This window comes from Oncorhynchus kisutch, linkage group LG8 (assembly GCF_002021735.2).
Source record: "Oncorhynchus kisutch isolate 150728-3 linkage group LG8, Okis_V2, whole genome shotgun sequence".
In the NCBI taxonomy this organism is placed as follows: domain Eukaryota; kingdom Metazoa; phylum Chordata; class Actinopteri; order Salmoniformes; family Salmonidae; genus Oncorhynchus; species Oncorhynchus kisutch.
The window spans coordinates 25,477,881-25,494,472 of NC_034181.2; the positions used below are offsets into that span (position 1 = coordinate 25,477,881).

Sequence of the window (16,592 nt, forward strand, 5' to 3'; positions counted from 1 at the left end):
ATATTCTACATGAAACAACTCTATATACATCGGTCAGGACTGGAGTTTACCTTCAAGTAGATCCAGAAAGTTGTAGAAAATACCTCTCTCACACACACGAGAGAGAGTTCTCTCTTTCTAGAAGCTGCCAGGTCATTCTGTGTGTTCCTACAGCTGTCATTGGCTGCCATACCCCCCTACTCCACCCAACCCGCCCCACGCTTCACTAGAGCTGTAGATGCATTTGCTGGTGAGTTCTCAGCTGTCATCGAACCTATTCCTTAAATAGACCATATCAGGAACAGACCATGATTCAAGGGGGTTACCTATGTCATTATGTACAAATAGAGAACAAAAAGAGGAACTACTATGCAGTTATTCTAAATATTCTCCATTGGAATGTTGTCATAAAAGCAATGAGACATTGTAACAAACCCAAACCAATGCTAAATGTGGGAATTCAGTGTAGAGTTCTCCCAACAAGTGTCTGTTCTGTGGAGAGTAGACCCCCATCCCTTATTTAAAATATATCCACCTTGGTTCTGGCCCACCTCATTGAGATTCAGTATAAATATAAATTGTGACGGAGGGGGAGTTGCATTACTACAAAAAAAGTTGACAGCGCAACAATCAGGCAGTGAAGCTCAACACTAGACAACCCAAGCAAGGGAAGAGAAGAGAAGAGAGGAGACGACACAATCACACAATCCTAAAGGTACCGTATGGCTCTAAGGAACACATGTCTTGAGTGTACAAGGTCTTGAGTGACATGCTTTCTGCCAGGGGCTCTCAGGCCAGGGGAGAGGGGCATGGTGATTGTCTATCAGGAGTGGCAGAGAGCTGTCTGTCCATTAGGATGGTTGTATCAGTGGTAAGGCCCCCACTGGGGTGCAGAATGATGCCCAAATAAGGCATGAGGGGAGGCCATTTCAAGTTAGAGATTACATGTGCAGGGCCATTTGCTAAAGGGGACTCGGGTCAGAAGGAGACATTATAGGGAAAATGGTAAGAAGAGTAACAGTTTTTCATAGAATGTTATATTTTCTGTCATTTGTTTGTCATTTTTAGGAAATGTGGTACATCGCTCATGCTGACTTAAAGTTTGAGTCATGCTATTAATATGTTTAATTCACAATGAATGGAAACCTTGTCAAAATTATCATGTTTTAGCTGGCATTGTTCTTGACTTGTTTCCTTTAAGTGGTTGTAAAGTTAAACAATCTACCAGAAACAGGGTTATATTTGGTAACATTATTATTCTTCCAGATTTAGAATGGGCTGCAATCTGTTCTAAAGTTCATTAATGTGTTATTAAGTATATATAGCCACTGTACATGTTCAATGTATAGTGTTAGAAGAGTAATGGAATATTCCAGAAACATGTGCTGTTTACTTTGTAAGTACCAGTGACACTGAAACCTGAAGTAAAAAAAATATATTTAGGATTTTGAGCTACAACTTCTCCTCTCCTTACCAGATGGGTGAGATGGCAGATCCAATCCAGTTCAAAGATGAGGGGAACAAGCATTTCCAAGCCGGTGAGGTCGACAAGGCCATTGAGTGTTACACTAAAGCCATCAAGTTGTGCACGGACAAAAAGGTTCTCGCCGTTGTCTACAGGAACAGATCAGCCTGTTTTCTGAAAAAGGTAAACACCTCACCTAAACCACAAGCCTTCATCAAGCAAAATTTGAATAGTTTTATAATTATTCATAATTATCCCTGGGTGTGATTTCCTGATCCTCTGATGTTTTTTAACTCTTTTTCCTTCTCAGGAAAGCTACACCAATGCAGCCTCCGATGCCTCCAAAGGTACGGTACAGTGTTTAGTACATAAACAAGAATCAAAATACAGCCAGTTATGGTTTTTGCTCAATCACTGTCACATAACATGACAAATAATGTATTATGCTCATGCCACAGTGATATTTTCACTTCAACCCAGACACTTGTATACTTCTCTGCTCTCCGACAGCCATTGACGTGGATGCAGCAGACGTCAAAGCCCTGTTCCGGCGCTGCCAGGCTCTGGAGAAGCTGGGCAAGCTGGACATGGCCTTTAAAGATGTTCAGAGGTGTTCCACCATCGAGCCCAAAAACAAGACCTTCCTGGAGACCCTCAGGAGGCTGGGGGCTGAGATCCAAGCCAAGGTCTGCTACCCTCTGGGACAGTTTAGACACAATCCATTGGTTTACTTACAGATGACTATGTGATTATAATATTTTATTGACTTATAAACTAGACATAAAAAACACATCTGATACTTCTCTCTCGCTCTCTGTCTACAGCTGAAGACAACATTCTCCACAGACTCACGGGTTCAGAACATGTTTGACATTCTGCTTGATGAGGAGATGGACAAGGACAAGAAGGAAATGGTTTGTATGACACCATAGTAGAGATCAGTTCCATTGATTCAACTGTACTAAGCATGATGCTGTGGTCTTTAATATTTTTAAAGTCTGATATCAAATGCAATGTGTGTAACTTTAATGGCAATATGAATAATATTTTCTTCACATGTAGGCTGCTAACAACCTGGTGGTTCTGGCCAGAGAAGAAGCTGGCGCAGAGAGAATCTTCCAGAACAATGGAGTGCCTCTGCTACTGGATTTGCTTGAGACCGGAAAAGTAGAGATGGTCCTGGCCGCTATCCGCACCTTCGCTGGAATGTGCACTGGACACAAAGCTCGGGTAAGGGGCAGGGAAGACAGAGAGGTGCATTATAGGTTCTGTGAGAAGGGGATAAACGGGGAGCCAAACCTCAAGTACTTCTGATCCTCACAACTCCTGGTCCTTCCAGCCAGATATGGATCATTTTCAAAGTTGCTATTGTAATGTCTAGCAATAGTTCCCTTTTGGACACTCAGTTGACCTGTATGTTTGTCTCTGAACAGGCCATGGCCATTATCCACCTGGTGGGCATAGACAAGTTGTGCAGCATCATGGCCGTCGACAACGAGGACATTGCCTTGGCAACCTGTGACCTGTTCCAGTGCATCAATGACTCCCTCACTGGAGGAGACCGGAGGTTTTATGGGAAGGAGGAAGCCCTGGTTTTGGGTGAGACATCCACTCACATTCCTGATTTCCTATGTAGTTTCACTCAAAAGCCCTAAATGTATATACATTTATGTAATGCTTTTTACCAAACTTGAAATGCCTCTGAATAGCATCATCAGCTATATAAACTGATTTTGAAGGTCTCGTCATTCTAATCTTGTTTGTGTTTTATAAAACGGGTCTGACACTTTCTATGCTCCCCTGCAGATGCAAGCAAGGACTTGAAGAGCATCCTGATGGCCCTGCTGGAGATGGTTGCCAGTAAGAAGGTTTCAGGACATGGCAGAGACCAGGCCCTGAACCTGCTGACCAGAAACGTGCCTCGCAAGGACAAGAAAGACCCTGACCACTCCAAGAGCCTCTTTACGATCGACCACGGTGAGTGGGTTACTGTAGCTTTGACCATGATCTGTGACACTAAGTAGGCCTATGATATAGTTATTCTCTGTTTATGTCAGTTGTGGGTTTATGTCTTGTTCTTGAGAAACATTATTTTATGGTTTGTATTGAAAAAAAAAAATGTAGAACTGAGAGTAACAACTTAATGTAGGAAAGTTGCCATTCATCTTGCTTTGTGAAACCCCCCCCCCCAGGTCTGAAGAAGATCCTGAAGGTGTGTGGCCAGATACCTGACCTCCCAGACCAGCTGCCCATGACAGAGAACACTCAGCTCATCGCCAGCGTGCTCCTCGACAAGCTCTGGGACGACCTGCGCTGCGACCCCGAGAGAGACAACTATAGGGAAGTCTGTGACGAGTACATCAAGTGAGTTACAAATTAGTAACATAACAGCAACGTACAAGTACCATATTTAATGACAATAACATCATACAGACATTAAGCGATATGTGATGCATGCATACATCATGAGTAATGTTACAACAGGCGAAGTATCTAACAGCACCACAGAGTTGGTGGTGGGGATAAGTACTAAATTAACAGACTAACATTTATCCCTGACCTCCTCCCTCATCTATTCCTTAACCCCGCTCCACCTGACCATGTCCCGTTCCACAGAGGCAAGTTTGACCCCAACGACATGGACAGGAACATCCACGCCATCAATGCTCTGTCAGGCCTGCTGCAGGGCCCCTTCGAGGTGGGCAACCAGCTGGTGGGTCGCCAGGGTATCATGGAGATGATGGTGGCGCTGTGCGGCTCCGAGCGTGAGGTGGACCAGATGGTCGCAGTGGAAGCACTGATCCACTCCTCGACCAAGATGAGCCGCGCCTCCTTCATCATCACCAACGGTGTGTCACTGCTCAAAGACATCTACAAGAAGACGAAGAACGATAAGATCAAAATCCGTGCGCTGGTGGTGAGCGAGCTTTAGATTTCCATACTATGGAAAGATGGAATAGAATGGACATTTTTTTTTTTTAGGGGTTCATTGATAGTTCATGTTTGAAAGCATTACAGGGACTCTTCAGATTTATCTAACCTTACAAATTCATGAACTCAATATTGTGTGTGTGGGTCCCTTTCCCCAGGGTCTGTGTAAGCTAGGCTCAGCAGGTGGAGATGACTATAGTATGAGGCAGTTTGCTGAAGGCTCCACTGAGAAACTGGCCAAGCAGTGTAGGAAGTAAGTGGTTTTGTGGCTCTGATTATGTACAGTGGCAAGAAAAAGTAAATTAACCCTTTGGAATTACCTGGATTTCTGCATAAATTGGTCATAAAATGTCATCTAAGTCACAACATTAGACAAACAGTCTGCTTAAACTAATAACACAAACAGTTATGTATTTTATTAACACTGAGTAAACATTCATAGTGTAGGGTGGAAAAGGTATGTGAACCCTTGGATTTAATAACTGGTTGACCCTCCTTTGGCAGCAATAACCTCAACCAAAAGTTTTCTGTAGTGGAGCAGACCTGCACAAAGATCAGGAGGAATTTTGGACCATTCCTCTTTAAAAAGAAACTGTTTCAGTTCAGCAATATTCTTGGGATGTCTGGTGTGAACCGCTGTCTTGAGGTCATGCCACAGCATCTCAATCGGGTTGAGTTCAGGACTGACTGGGCTACTCCAGACTAGAAATCGACTGATTATAATGTTTCAACAGATACCGATTATTGGAGGACCAAAAAAAAGCTGATATCGATTATTGGAGGACCAAAAAAAATCCGATAGCGATTATTGGAAGACCAAAAAAAAGCCGAAACCGATTATTGGAAGACCAAAAAAAAGCCGAAACCGATTATTGGAAGACCAAAAAAATAAGCTGATACCGATTAATATCGGCCGGTTTTTAAAAATGTATTTGTAATAATGACAATTACAACAATACTGAATGAACACTTATTTTAACTTAATATAATAGATCAATAAAATAAATTTAGCCTCAAATAAATAATGAAACATGTTCAATTTGGTTTAAATAATGCAAAAACAAAGTGTTGGAGAAGAAAGTAACAGTGCAATATGTGCCATGTAAAAAAGCTAACGTTTAAGTTCCTTGCTCAGAGCATGAGAATATATGAAAGCTGGTGGTTCCTTTTAACATGAGTCTTCAATATTCCCAGGTAAGAAGTTTTAGGTTGTAGTTATTATAGGACTATATCTCTCTATACCATTTGTATTTCATTAACCTTTGACTATTGGATGTTCTTATAGGTTCTTTAGTATTGCCAGTGTAACAGTATAGCTTCCGTCCCTCTCCTCGCCCCTACCTGGGCTCGAACCAGGAACACATCAACAGCCACCCTCGAAGCATCGTTACCCATCGCTCCACAAAAGGCGCGGCCCTTGCAGAGCAAGGGGAACTACTCCAAGTCTCAGAGCGAGTGACGTTTGAAACACTATTAGCGTGCAACCCGCTAACTAGCTAGCCATTTCACATCAGTTACACCAGCCTAATCTCGAGAGTTGATAGGCTTGAAGTCAAACAGCGAGCTGCTGGCAAACGCACAAAAGTGCTGTTTGAATGAATGCTTACGAGCCTGCTGCTGCCTACCACCGCTCAGTCAGACTGCTCTATCAAATCATAAACTTAATTATAACATAATAACACAGAAATAAGAGCCTTTGGTCATTAATATGGTCGATTACGGAAACTATCATTTCGAAAACAAAATGTTTATTCTTTCAGTGAATTACGGAACCGTTCCGTATTTTATCTAACGGATGGCATCCCTACGTCTAAATTTTGCTGTTACATTGTACAACCTTCAATGTTATGTCATTATTATGTACAATTCTGGCAAATTAATTACGGTCTTTGTTAGGAATAAATGTACTTCACACAGTTCGCAATGAGCCAGGCGGCCCAAACTGCTGCATATACCCTGACTGCTTGCACGGAACGCAAGAGAAGTGACACAATTTCCCTAGTTATAAGAAATTCATGTTAGCAGGCAATATTAACTAAATATGCAGGTTTAAAAATATATACTTCTCTATTGATTTTAAAGAAAGGCATTGATGTTTATGGTTAGGTACATTGGTGCAACGATAGTGCTTTTTTCACAAATTAGCTTGTTAAATCATCACCCGTTTGACGAAGTAGGCTGTGATTCGATGAGAAATTAACAGGCACCGCATCGATTATATGCAACGCAGGATAAGCTAGAAATATCAACCATGTGTAGTTAACTAGTGATTATGTTAAGGTTGATTGTTTGTTATAAGATACATTTAATGCTAGCTAGCAACTTACCTTGGCTTCTTGCTGCCCTCGCGTAACAGGCAGTCAGCCTGCTCCTCATGGAGTGCAATGTAAGGCAGGTGGTTAGAGCGTTGGACTAGTAACCAGAAGGTTGCAAAAACGAATCCCCGAGCTGACCAGGTAAAAATCTGTCGCTCTGCCCCTGAACAAGGCAGTTAACCCACCGTTTCTAGGCCGTCATTGAAAATAAGAATGTGTTTTTAACCGACTTGCCTAGTTAAATAAAGGTGTTTTAAAAAATACAAAATGTAAATAATAAATCAGCCAATCGGTGTCCAAAAATACTGATTGGTATGAACTTGAAATCGGCCATCCCGATTGATCGGTCGACCTCTACTCCAGACTGCGAATTTTCTTCTGTTGAAGCCATTCTGTTGTTGATTTACTTCTGTGTGTTAGGTTGTCGTCTTGTTGCATCACTCAACTTCTGTTGAGCTTCAATTGGCGGGCAGATAGCCTAACATTCTCCTGCAAAATGTCTTGATAAACTTGTGAATTTATTTTTCCGTCATTGATAGCAAGCTGTCAAGGCCCTGAGGCAGCAAAGCAGCCCCAAACCATGATGCTCACTCCACCATACTTTACAGTTGGGATGAGGTTGATGTTGGTGTGCCTTTTTTTCTCTCTACACATAGTGTTGTGTGTTCCTTCCAAACAACTCAACTTTAGTTTAATCTGTCAACAGAATACTTTGCCAGTAGCGTTGTGGAACATACAGGTGCTCTTTTGCGAACTTCAGACATGCAGCAATGTTTTTTTGGACAGCAGTGGCTTGTTTCGTGGTGTCTTCCCATGAACACCGTTCTTGTTTAGTGTTTTACGTATCGTAGACCCGTCAGAGATGTTAGCATATTCCAGAGATTTCTGTAAATCTTTAACTGACACTCTAGGATTCTTCTTAACCTCATTGGTCATTCTGCGCTGTGCTCTTGCAGTCATCTTTGCAGGTCGGCCACTCCTAGGGAGAATAGCAACAGTGCTGAATGTTTTCCATTTATAGACAATTTGTCTTACTGTGGACTGATGAACATCAAGGCTTTTAGAGATAGTTTTGTAACCCTTTCCAGCTTTATGCAAGTCAACAATTCTTAATCTTATTAAGTCTTCTGCGATCTCTTTTGTTCGAGGCATGTTTCACATCAGGCAATGCTTCTTCTGAATAGCAAACTAAACTGTTGTGAGTGTTTTTATAGGGCAGGGCAGCTCTAACCATCTCCAATCTCGTCTCATTGATTGGACTCCAGGTTAGCTGACTGACTCCTGACTCCAATTAGCTTTTGGAGAAGTCATTAGCCTAGGGGTTCACATAATTTTTCCAACCTACACTGTGAATGTTTAAATTATGTATTCAATATAGACAAAAAAAATACAATAACGTGTGTGTTATTAATTTAAGCACCCTGTGTTTCTCTATTGTTGTGACTTAGATGAAGATCAGATCAAATTTTATGACCAATTTATGCAGAAATCCAGGTAATTCCAAAGGGTTCACATACTTTTACTTGCAACTGTAGCTGTTGTGTAACTTTTTGGTGTTAATGCTCATTGAAGTATTAATAGATAGACAGTCCATCACAGGCTCTTTTTCAAAAGTATTATGGACTAACAATATCAGGAGTAATAGATTGTGTACAGAGCTGTAACCTTATGTTCATTATATTCCCTCAGAGTGATTTTGAAATAGCTTCCCATGATCATAATCCCAAGATGGCGGACCATTTCCTGTTAGCCCTCTTCCCTGTTAACACTCTTCCTGTGTGTGTCAGATGGTTGTGTAACTCTGCCATGGACACGAGGACCAGGAAGTGGGCTATAGAAGGTTTGGCCTACTTAACCCAAGACGCTGATGTAAAAGATGACTTTGTTGAGGACGATCCTGCCATGAAAGCCATGTTTGACCTGGCCAAGGTAGGTACTGTATTATTGAAGACAGAGGATAGACACCACTCATAGCACCTAACATGAGCATAGTGGCATTACATATGCGACCTGGAGGAGAGGATTAAACTTCACTATTCCCTGTTTCCCTGTGACACAGTCTAAAGATAAGACCATCCTGTATGCTGTGGCCTGTACCCTGGTCAACTGCACCAACAGCTATGAGAAGAAAGACATCATGCCTGAGCTGGTTCAGCTGGCCAAGTTCTCCAAGCAGCACGTCCCTGAGCAGCACCCCAAGGTAAGATAAGAGAAAGACACAGGCCTCCCTCTGTCTGTCTGGTGGGCAGAACTGTACAACAAGTCATCCTTATGTCAGGACAGAATAAGCACTGTTAACTTAACTAGCATAAAGTATATGTGACTATGCTGCTCTCTACTGTAAGAAAAGTTATATTTTTTAGGTACTAGGTACTATATATTATCTGAGGGAGGTGCTGACAATACACACACTTCTCTGCCCTTAGGACAAGAAAGATTTCATCCAGAAGAGAGTGAAGAGGATGCTAAAGGGAGGGGTCATCTCAGCTCTCACTGTCATGGTGAAAGCTGACAACGTTCTCCTGACTGACCAGACCAAAGAGATGCTGGCAAGGTGAGCAACCTGGAACTGTACTAGGCTCGAGCATTTAGCTATGTCACAGACATTCTTATAAACTGAGTATACCAAACATTAGGAACAACTTCCTAATATTGAGTTGCATATCCTTTTGCCCTCAGAATAGCCTCAAAGCGTTTCACAGGGATACTGGCCCATGTTCACTCCAATGCTTCCCACAGTTGTGTCAAGTTGGCTGGATGTCCTTTGGTGGTGGACCATTCTTGATACACACAGGAAATTGTTGAGCGTGAAAAACCCAGCAGCGTTGCAGTTCTTGACACAAACTGGTGCGCCTGGCACCTACTACCATACACAGTTCAAGGCACTTAAATCATTTGTCTTGCCCATTCTCCCTCCGGATGGCACACATACACAATCCATGTCTCAAATCAAATAAAATGTATTTATATAGCCCTTCGTACATCAGCTGATATCTCAAAGTGCTGTACAGAAACCCAGACTAAAACCCCCAACAGCAAGCAATGCAGGTGTAGAAGCACGGTGGCTAGGAAAAACTCCCTAGAAAGGCCAAAACCTAGGAAGAAACCTAGAGAGGAACCAGGCTATGTGGGGTGGCCAGTCCTCTTCTGGCTGTGCTGGGTGGAGATTATAACAGAACATGGCCAAGATGTTCAAATGTTCATAAATGACCAGCATGGTCGTATAATAATAAGGCAGAACAGTTGAAAATGGAGCAGCAGCACGGTCAGATGGACTGGGGACAGCAAGGAGTCATCATGTCAGGTAGTCCTGGGGCATGGTCCTAGGGCTCAGGTCCTCCGAGAGAGAGAAAGAAAGAGAGAATTAGAGAGAGCATATGTGGGTTGGCCAGTCCTCTTCTGGCTGTGCCGGGTGGAGATTTTAACAGAACATGGCCAAGATGTTCAAATGTTCATAAATGACCAGCATGGTCGAATAATAATAAGGCAGAACAGTTGAAACTGGAGCAGCAGCATGGCCAGGTGGACTGGGGACAATTGTCTCAAGGCTTAAAAATCGTTCTTTCCTCTCCTTCATCTACACTGATTGAAGGGGATTTAACAAGTGACATCAATAAGGGATCATAGTTTTCACCTGGATTCACCTGGTCAGTCTATGTCATGGAAAGAGCAGGTATTCTTTATGTTTTGTATACTCAGTGTATATGCATATGTACTGATGTATGTATGCGTGTAACTGATAGATGCTACTGAATGTGAATGGAATATATGAGATTGGAAATGTAATAATTCATGTATCTATGTTGTGTCAGCAGGACTTTTTTTTGGTTCTATTGTCCTTATTTTAAATGTGTGTAGTTCTGTCCTTGAGCTGTTCTTGTCTATTAATGTTCTGTATTATGTCATGTTTTGTGTGCACCCCAGGAAGAGTAGCTGCTGCTTCAGCAACAGATAATGGAGATCCTAATAAAATACTCATATTTATCCAGTCAGTACATGCAATTAGCAATACTGCAGAACAAATGAGATTGAAATAATTGGTATTTTCTTTGATTTGCAGGGTGTTCCTTGCCTTGGCAGATGATCCCAAAGACCGTGGCACTATTTGCGCCCATGGAGGGGGCAAGGTGAGTGACAGACATAACAATATTTTCCATTCTAGTATAATCTATAACACAGTCTAAATTTACATTTGATTTATTACCTTTATTTAACCAGTAGTTTTCTGACTCTATAGAGAAAACGTTATCTTTTCAAAACAACTATGAGGTGTCATAGTTAAAACTAAACTGTGGTTTGAGCATGGATCAGTCAAGTAGTGTCTGGCCAACCATGGGCGAATACAGGCGAGAGCAGGGGTAGGCAGTCCTGGAGTGCAGCAGGCACTTCATGTTTTTGATTTAACCAAGCTGGAAGATCAGGTGTGTTGAATTTAGTCAATCACTGAACTGATAAATTAGCTCACTTGGTCTGGCATGGTGCCTAGTTGGGACAATATCCTGCAATACCTGCAGCATTCAGGAACAGGGTTGCCGACCCCTGGGCTAGAGTATGTTGTAATGTCACAGTAAAAGTTGAAGTGTGTGTGTGTGTGTGTGTGTGTGTGTGTGTGTGTGTGTGTGTGTGTGTGTGTGTGTGTGTGTGTGTGTGTATGTCTGAACCTCTGATCTCTTGCTGTGTGATCACCAGGCTCTGATCCCACTGGCTCTGGAGGGATCAGCTATAGGGAAAGTAAGGGCCGCACATGCCCTGGCCAAGATCGCTGCTGTCTCCAACCCGGAGATCGCATTCCCTGGAGAGAGGGTAAGAACCTGTCTGACCACTTCCTGTTACGTGTATGTATTTTAGTTGTCTTGCATTCAGTAAAACTCATACTTTTTCAACTCAACTTTATTCTTATTTCTCTGTCCTTCATATCCTTTCTTACTATGTCACTCTCTTTCGGGTTCCTCTCTTTTACACTCCCTCCCTCATCATGCCTAGCTTTAGAGTTTGTTCTGTTAGGTGACCTAAACTGGGATATGCGTAACACCCCGGCAGTCCTACAATCTAAGCTAGATGCCCTCAATCTCACACAAATCATCAAGGAACCCACCAGGTACAACCCTAAATCTGTAAACATGGGCACCCCCATAGACATTATCCTGACCAACTTGCCCTCCAAATACACCTCTGTTTTCAATCAGGATCTCAGAGATCACTGCCTCATTGCCTGTATCCGCTATGGGTCCACGGTCAAACGACCACCCCTCATCACTGTCAAACGCTCCCTAAAACACTTCTGCGAGCAGGCCTTTCTAATCGACCTGGCCCGGGTATCCTGGAAGGATATTGACCTCACCCCGTCAGTCGAGAATGCCTGGTCATTCTTTAAAAGTAATTTCCTCACCATCTTAGATAAGCATGCCCCTTCAAAAAATGCAGAACTAAGAACAGATATAGCCCTTGGTTCACTACAGACCTGACTGCCCTTGAACAGCACAAAAACATCCTGTGGCCGACTGCATTAGCATCGAATGGTCCCCGCGATATGCAACTGTTCAGGGAAGTCAGGAACCAATACACGCAGTCAGTCAGGAAAGCAAAAGCCAGCTTTTTCAAGCAGAAATGTGCATCCTGTAGCTCTAACTCCCAAAAGTTCTGGGACACTGTAAAGTCCATGGAGAACAAGAGCCCCTCCTCCCAGCTGCCCACTGCACTGAGGCTAGGTAATACGGTCACCACCAATAAATCCATGATAATCGAAGATTTCAATAAGCATTTCTCAAAGGCTGGCCATGCCTTCCTCCTGGCTACTCCAACCCTGGCCATCAACCTCTCTTTCGTAACATCCGAGATCCCTAAAGATTGGAAAGCTGCCGCGGTCATCCCCCTCTTCAAAGGGGGTGACACCCTAGACCCAAACTGTTACAGACCTATATCCATCCTGCCCTGCCTATCTAAAGTCTTCGAAAGCCAAGTTAATAAACAGATCACTGACCATTTTGAATCCCAGATGACACCATTCTGTATACTTCTGGCCCTTCCTTGGACACTGTGCTAACTAACCTCCAAACGAGCTTCAATGACATATAACACTCCTTCCGTGGCCTCCAACTGCTCTTAATCGCTAGTAAAACTAAATGCATGCTTTTCAACCGTCCATTGCCCGCACCCGCCCGCCTGACTAGCATCACCACCCTGGACGGTTCCGACCTAGAATATGTGGACAACTATAAATACCTAGGTGTCTGGTTAGACTGTAAACTCTCCTTCCAGACTCATAATAAACATCTCCAATCCAAAATCAAATCTAGAATCGGCTTTCTATTTCGCAACAAAGCCTCCTTCACTCACGCCGCCAAACTGACCCTAGTAAAACTGACTATCCTACCGATCCTCGACTTTGGCGATGTCATCTACAAAATAGCTTCCAATACTCTACTCAGCAAACTGGATGCAGTCTATCACAGTGCCATCCATTTTGTTACCAAATCACCTTATACCACCCACCACTGCGACCTGTATGCTCTAGTCAGCTGGCCCTCGCAACATATTCGGCGCCAGACCCACTGGCTCCAGGTCATCTATAAGTCTATGCTAGGTAAAGCTACGCCTTCTCAGTTCATTGGTCACGATAACAACACCCACCCGTAGCACACGTTCCAGCAGGTATATCTCACTGATCATCCCCAAAGCCAACACCTCGTTTGGCCGCCTTTCCTTCCTGTTCTCTGCTGCCAGTGACTGGAACGAATTGCAAAAATCGCTGAAGTTGGAGACTTTTTTCCCCCTCACCAACTTTAAACATCAGCTAACCGATCGCTGCAGCTATACATAGTCCATCTAGCCCACCCAATCTACCAACCTCATCCCCATACTGTTTGTATTTACTTTTCTGCTCTTTTGCACACCAGTATCTCTACTTGCACATCATCTACTAATTTATCACTCCAGTGTTAATCTGCTCATTTGTAATTATTTCCTCCTATGGCCTATTTATTGCCTACCTCCTCATGCCTTTTGCACACACTGTATATAGACTTTCTTTTTTTCTACTGTGTCATTGGCTTGTTTATTGTTTATTCCACGTGTAACTCTGTGTTGTTGTCTGTGTCACACTGCTTTGCTTTATCTTGGCCAGGTCGCAGTTGTAAATGAGAACTTGTTCTCAACTAGCCTACCTGGTTAAATAAAAAATGCCTTGTCATCTCTCTCTGGCAGATCTATGAGGTGGTGCGTCCTCTGGTCAGCCTGTTGCACCCTGAAAGAGATGGGGTGCAGAACTACGAGGCACTTCTGAGTCTCACCAATTTGGCTGGTCTCAACGACAAACTGAGGTGAGGGTCTGTTTGTTTACCAACCACACCACAGTATGTATGTATAACCCAACAAAACACCAGGGACTATTTTGGAGTAATTACACGATTCAACAATCAATATAAGGTAATATTGAGGTGTGAGAGGATAAGTGTGTTTATTCATATGGCACTAAACATGGGCTATTATGCTCTGGGGACTTTCCAGAGTTCATTTAGATTTTTTCACTGTTGCTGCCAAACCATTTTGAGTGGAGGAGATGAGATGGTTGCCTGATTCATTAACTCTTTCTTCCCATCCTCCGTGGCACTAGGGTGAAGATCCTGAAAGAGAAGGCTCTCCCTGAGATTGAGCAGTACATGTTTGAAGACCATGACCATATCAGACAGGCAGCCACAGAGTGCATGTGCAACCTGGTGACGTGCAAAGAGGTAAGAGGGAACCCCATCACTCTTTGGGAACAATATCATTACATTGTGTGTGTGATAAACTTGTCACCCAGTGTAACGTCATCATTGTATGTGTGTGTATTCCAGGTGCAGGATCGGTACCTGGAGGATGGGAATGATAGACTGAAGCTGCTGGTGCTGATGTGTGTTGAGGACAATGAAAAGCTCCAGAGAGCTGCAGCCGGGGGCCTGGCCATGCTCACCGCTGCCCAGAAGAAGCTGTGCACCAAGATGACCCTGGTGGTACGTCTGTCTGGTTGCATTCACCACTCACTTTGGGGTGACCCAAGGACAGTTCCTGTGCAAAGTTCCTAATTTAATTGAACTGTGCCAATCAAGCACAACACTGAATCATCTTGATACTAATTACAGTTCTATGTTACCAAATTAGTGTAGAATCACAACAGTGAATATAGTTATATATTACATAATCAATAACTGTCTCCTCCCCTTCATCTACAATGATTGAAGTGGATTTAACAAGTGACATCAATAAGGGATCATATTATTCATCTTGTCAGTCATGGATAGAGCAGGTGTTCCTAATATTTTGAACAAAATATACATTACCTAATCAATATGTGTCATAATTATGAGGCCTCATCCACATCACTTGTCAAATGTAAAGCGCTTGTAATCATTTGACTGACTGATCAATCTTTTTTCGGTTCTCTCCACAGACGCTGCAGTGGATGGAGATCCTTCAGAGGCTGATTCTCCATGATCAGCCCCAGATTCAGCACAGAGGCCTTGTGATCGTGTACAACATGCTGAACTCGGACGACAACGAGCTGGCCAAGAAACTGATGGAGAGCGAGATCCTGGAGATCCTGACAGTGATTGGCAAAGCAATGGACAACCCCAAGAGGCAGATTGTAATCGATGTGGCACGCACCTGCCTGGTCAAGGCCATGGACCTCGGCCTCATCAAGCCCTTCACAACCCCTTAAAGCAGTGTTCCTCAACCTTTTTGTAGTACCAGGGACTGGCATGCATTGGTCCTACCCCCTCAAAGGCGCAACACCAAGTTATTTGTCTCTTGTGGCAATGAGAGGAAATACAAACCCAATCAACCAGAAACAAATCACACACATACAGAAATAAGAACCTGTATGCCAATTCCATTCTAGTCCAATGAGTGCTCATGTTCCCCCTCTTATTTGGCGGGTACACCTGCAGATGCCCATACTGTCTCACTACCCTCAGTCCCCCCAAAGTGTCAGGTTAACACTTGTCACAGGACATTGAACTTGCAGATTGTACCTAAAACTACAACTTGAGAGCTAATTACAGTAACTTGCTTATGGACTGATGAGATTCATCCCACAGATCGAGGTCCAGAGATTTAAGGTTGTAGGCCTATGGACAGGGAGGCAAGGCGATAGGACCGATCCACCTGAGCAATTAAAGCAGGGTCTGCTCTCCTGAATTCAGAGACCATACAAATATATTTATCTGAGTTTTCAGTCAGTTAAGTAAAGTGTATTTGTGTTGATGAGAGGTGTTTGTTTAATGTAATTTTTCACTTAAGGATAAAGATTGGATTTTTAGGAAAATACGCTGTTCGATTCTTGCATGGATTGTTAGGGTTGTCAATAGATACCAGACACTCAAACCCCGCCTTTCGAAAATATTGGTATCGTAGTGCACGTACCTACAGTATTTCTCCTAGTGATGCCAATTTAGCAATTTTGTTGCTAGATTTAGCAACTTTTCAGACTACCCTGGCAACTATTTTTTCAAACGGCACCTGACAACAAATTGACCTAGTTTTAAAAATGTATTTCGAATTTTAAGCAACTTTTGAAAAGTGACTCAAATGCTAAAATGCACGCATTTTCCCTCTAAATGACACAAAAAAAGATTATCTGTCACAACACGGGCCTGGCTGCAAAAGTGCGTTGTGAGTGACGTCAGCAGCAGGCGCTCAGCTGTGCACAGTAAATTGAAAATCATTGTTGGCTGACTGCAGCAGCAGTAGTACGGGTTCGACTAGCCAAACCCAATGAATATACACTGCTCAAAAAAATAAAGGGAACACTTAAACAACACAATGTAACTCCAAGTCAATCACACTTCTATGAAATCAAACTGTCCACTTAGGAAGCATCACTGATTGACATTAAATTTCACATGCTGTTGTGCAAATGGAAT

At 43.0% G+C, this 16,592-nt stretch overlaps 1 protein-coding gene across 1 annotated transcript; it reads left to right on the plus strand.

Annotated features, from left to right (window-relative positions):
• Window positions 1-556: 556 nt before the first annotated feature.
• unc45b (unc-45 myosin chaperone B) lies at window positions 557-15,994 on the plus strand. Its single transcript, XM_020490198.2, has 20 exons — window positions 557-694; window positions 1,457-1,627; window positions 1,755-1,791; window positions 1,955-2,130; window positions 2,269-2,358; window positions 2,507-2,674; window positions 2,878-3,043; window positions 3,251-3,421; window positions 3,637-3,808; window positions 4,061-4,361; window positions 4,534-4,628; window positions 8,478-8,619; window positions 8,750-8,890; window positions 9,117-9,244; window positions 10,751-10,817; window positions 11,380-11,493; window positions 13,894-14,009; window positions 14,303-14,420; window positions 14,526-14,681; window positions 15,119-15,994. Exons 2-20 carry the CDS (start codon window positions 1,457-1,459, stop codon window positions 15,386-15,388), a joined length of 2,799 nt encoding a protein of 932 aa, XP_020345787.1. The 5' UTR covers window positions 557-694; the 3' UTR covers window positions 15,389-15,994.
• Window positions 15,995-16,592: the final 598 nt, after the last annotated feature.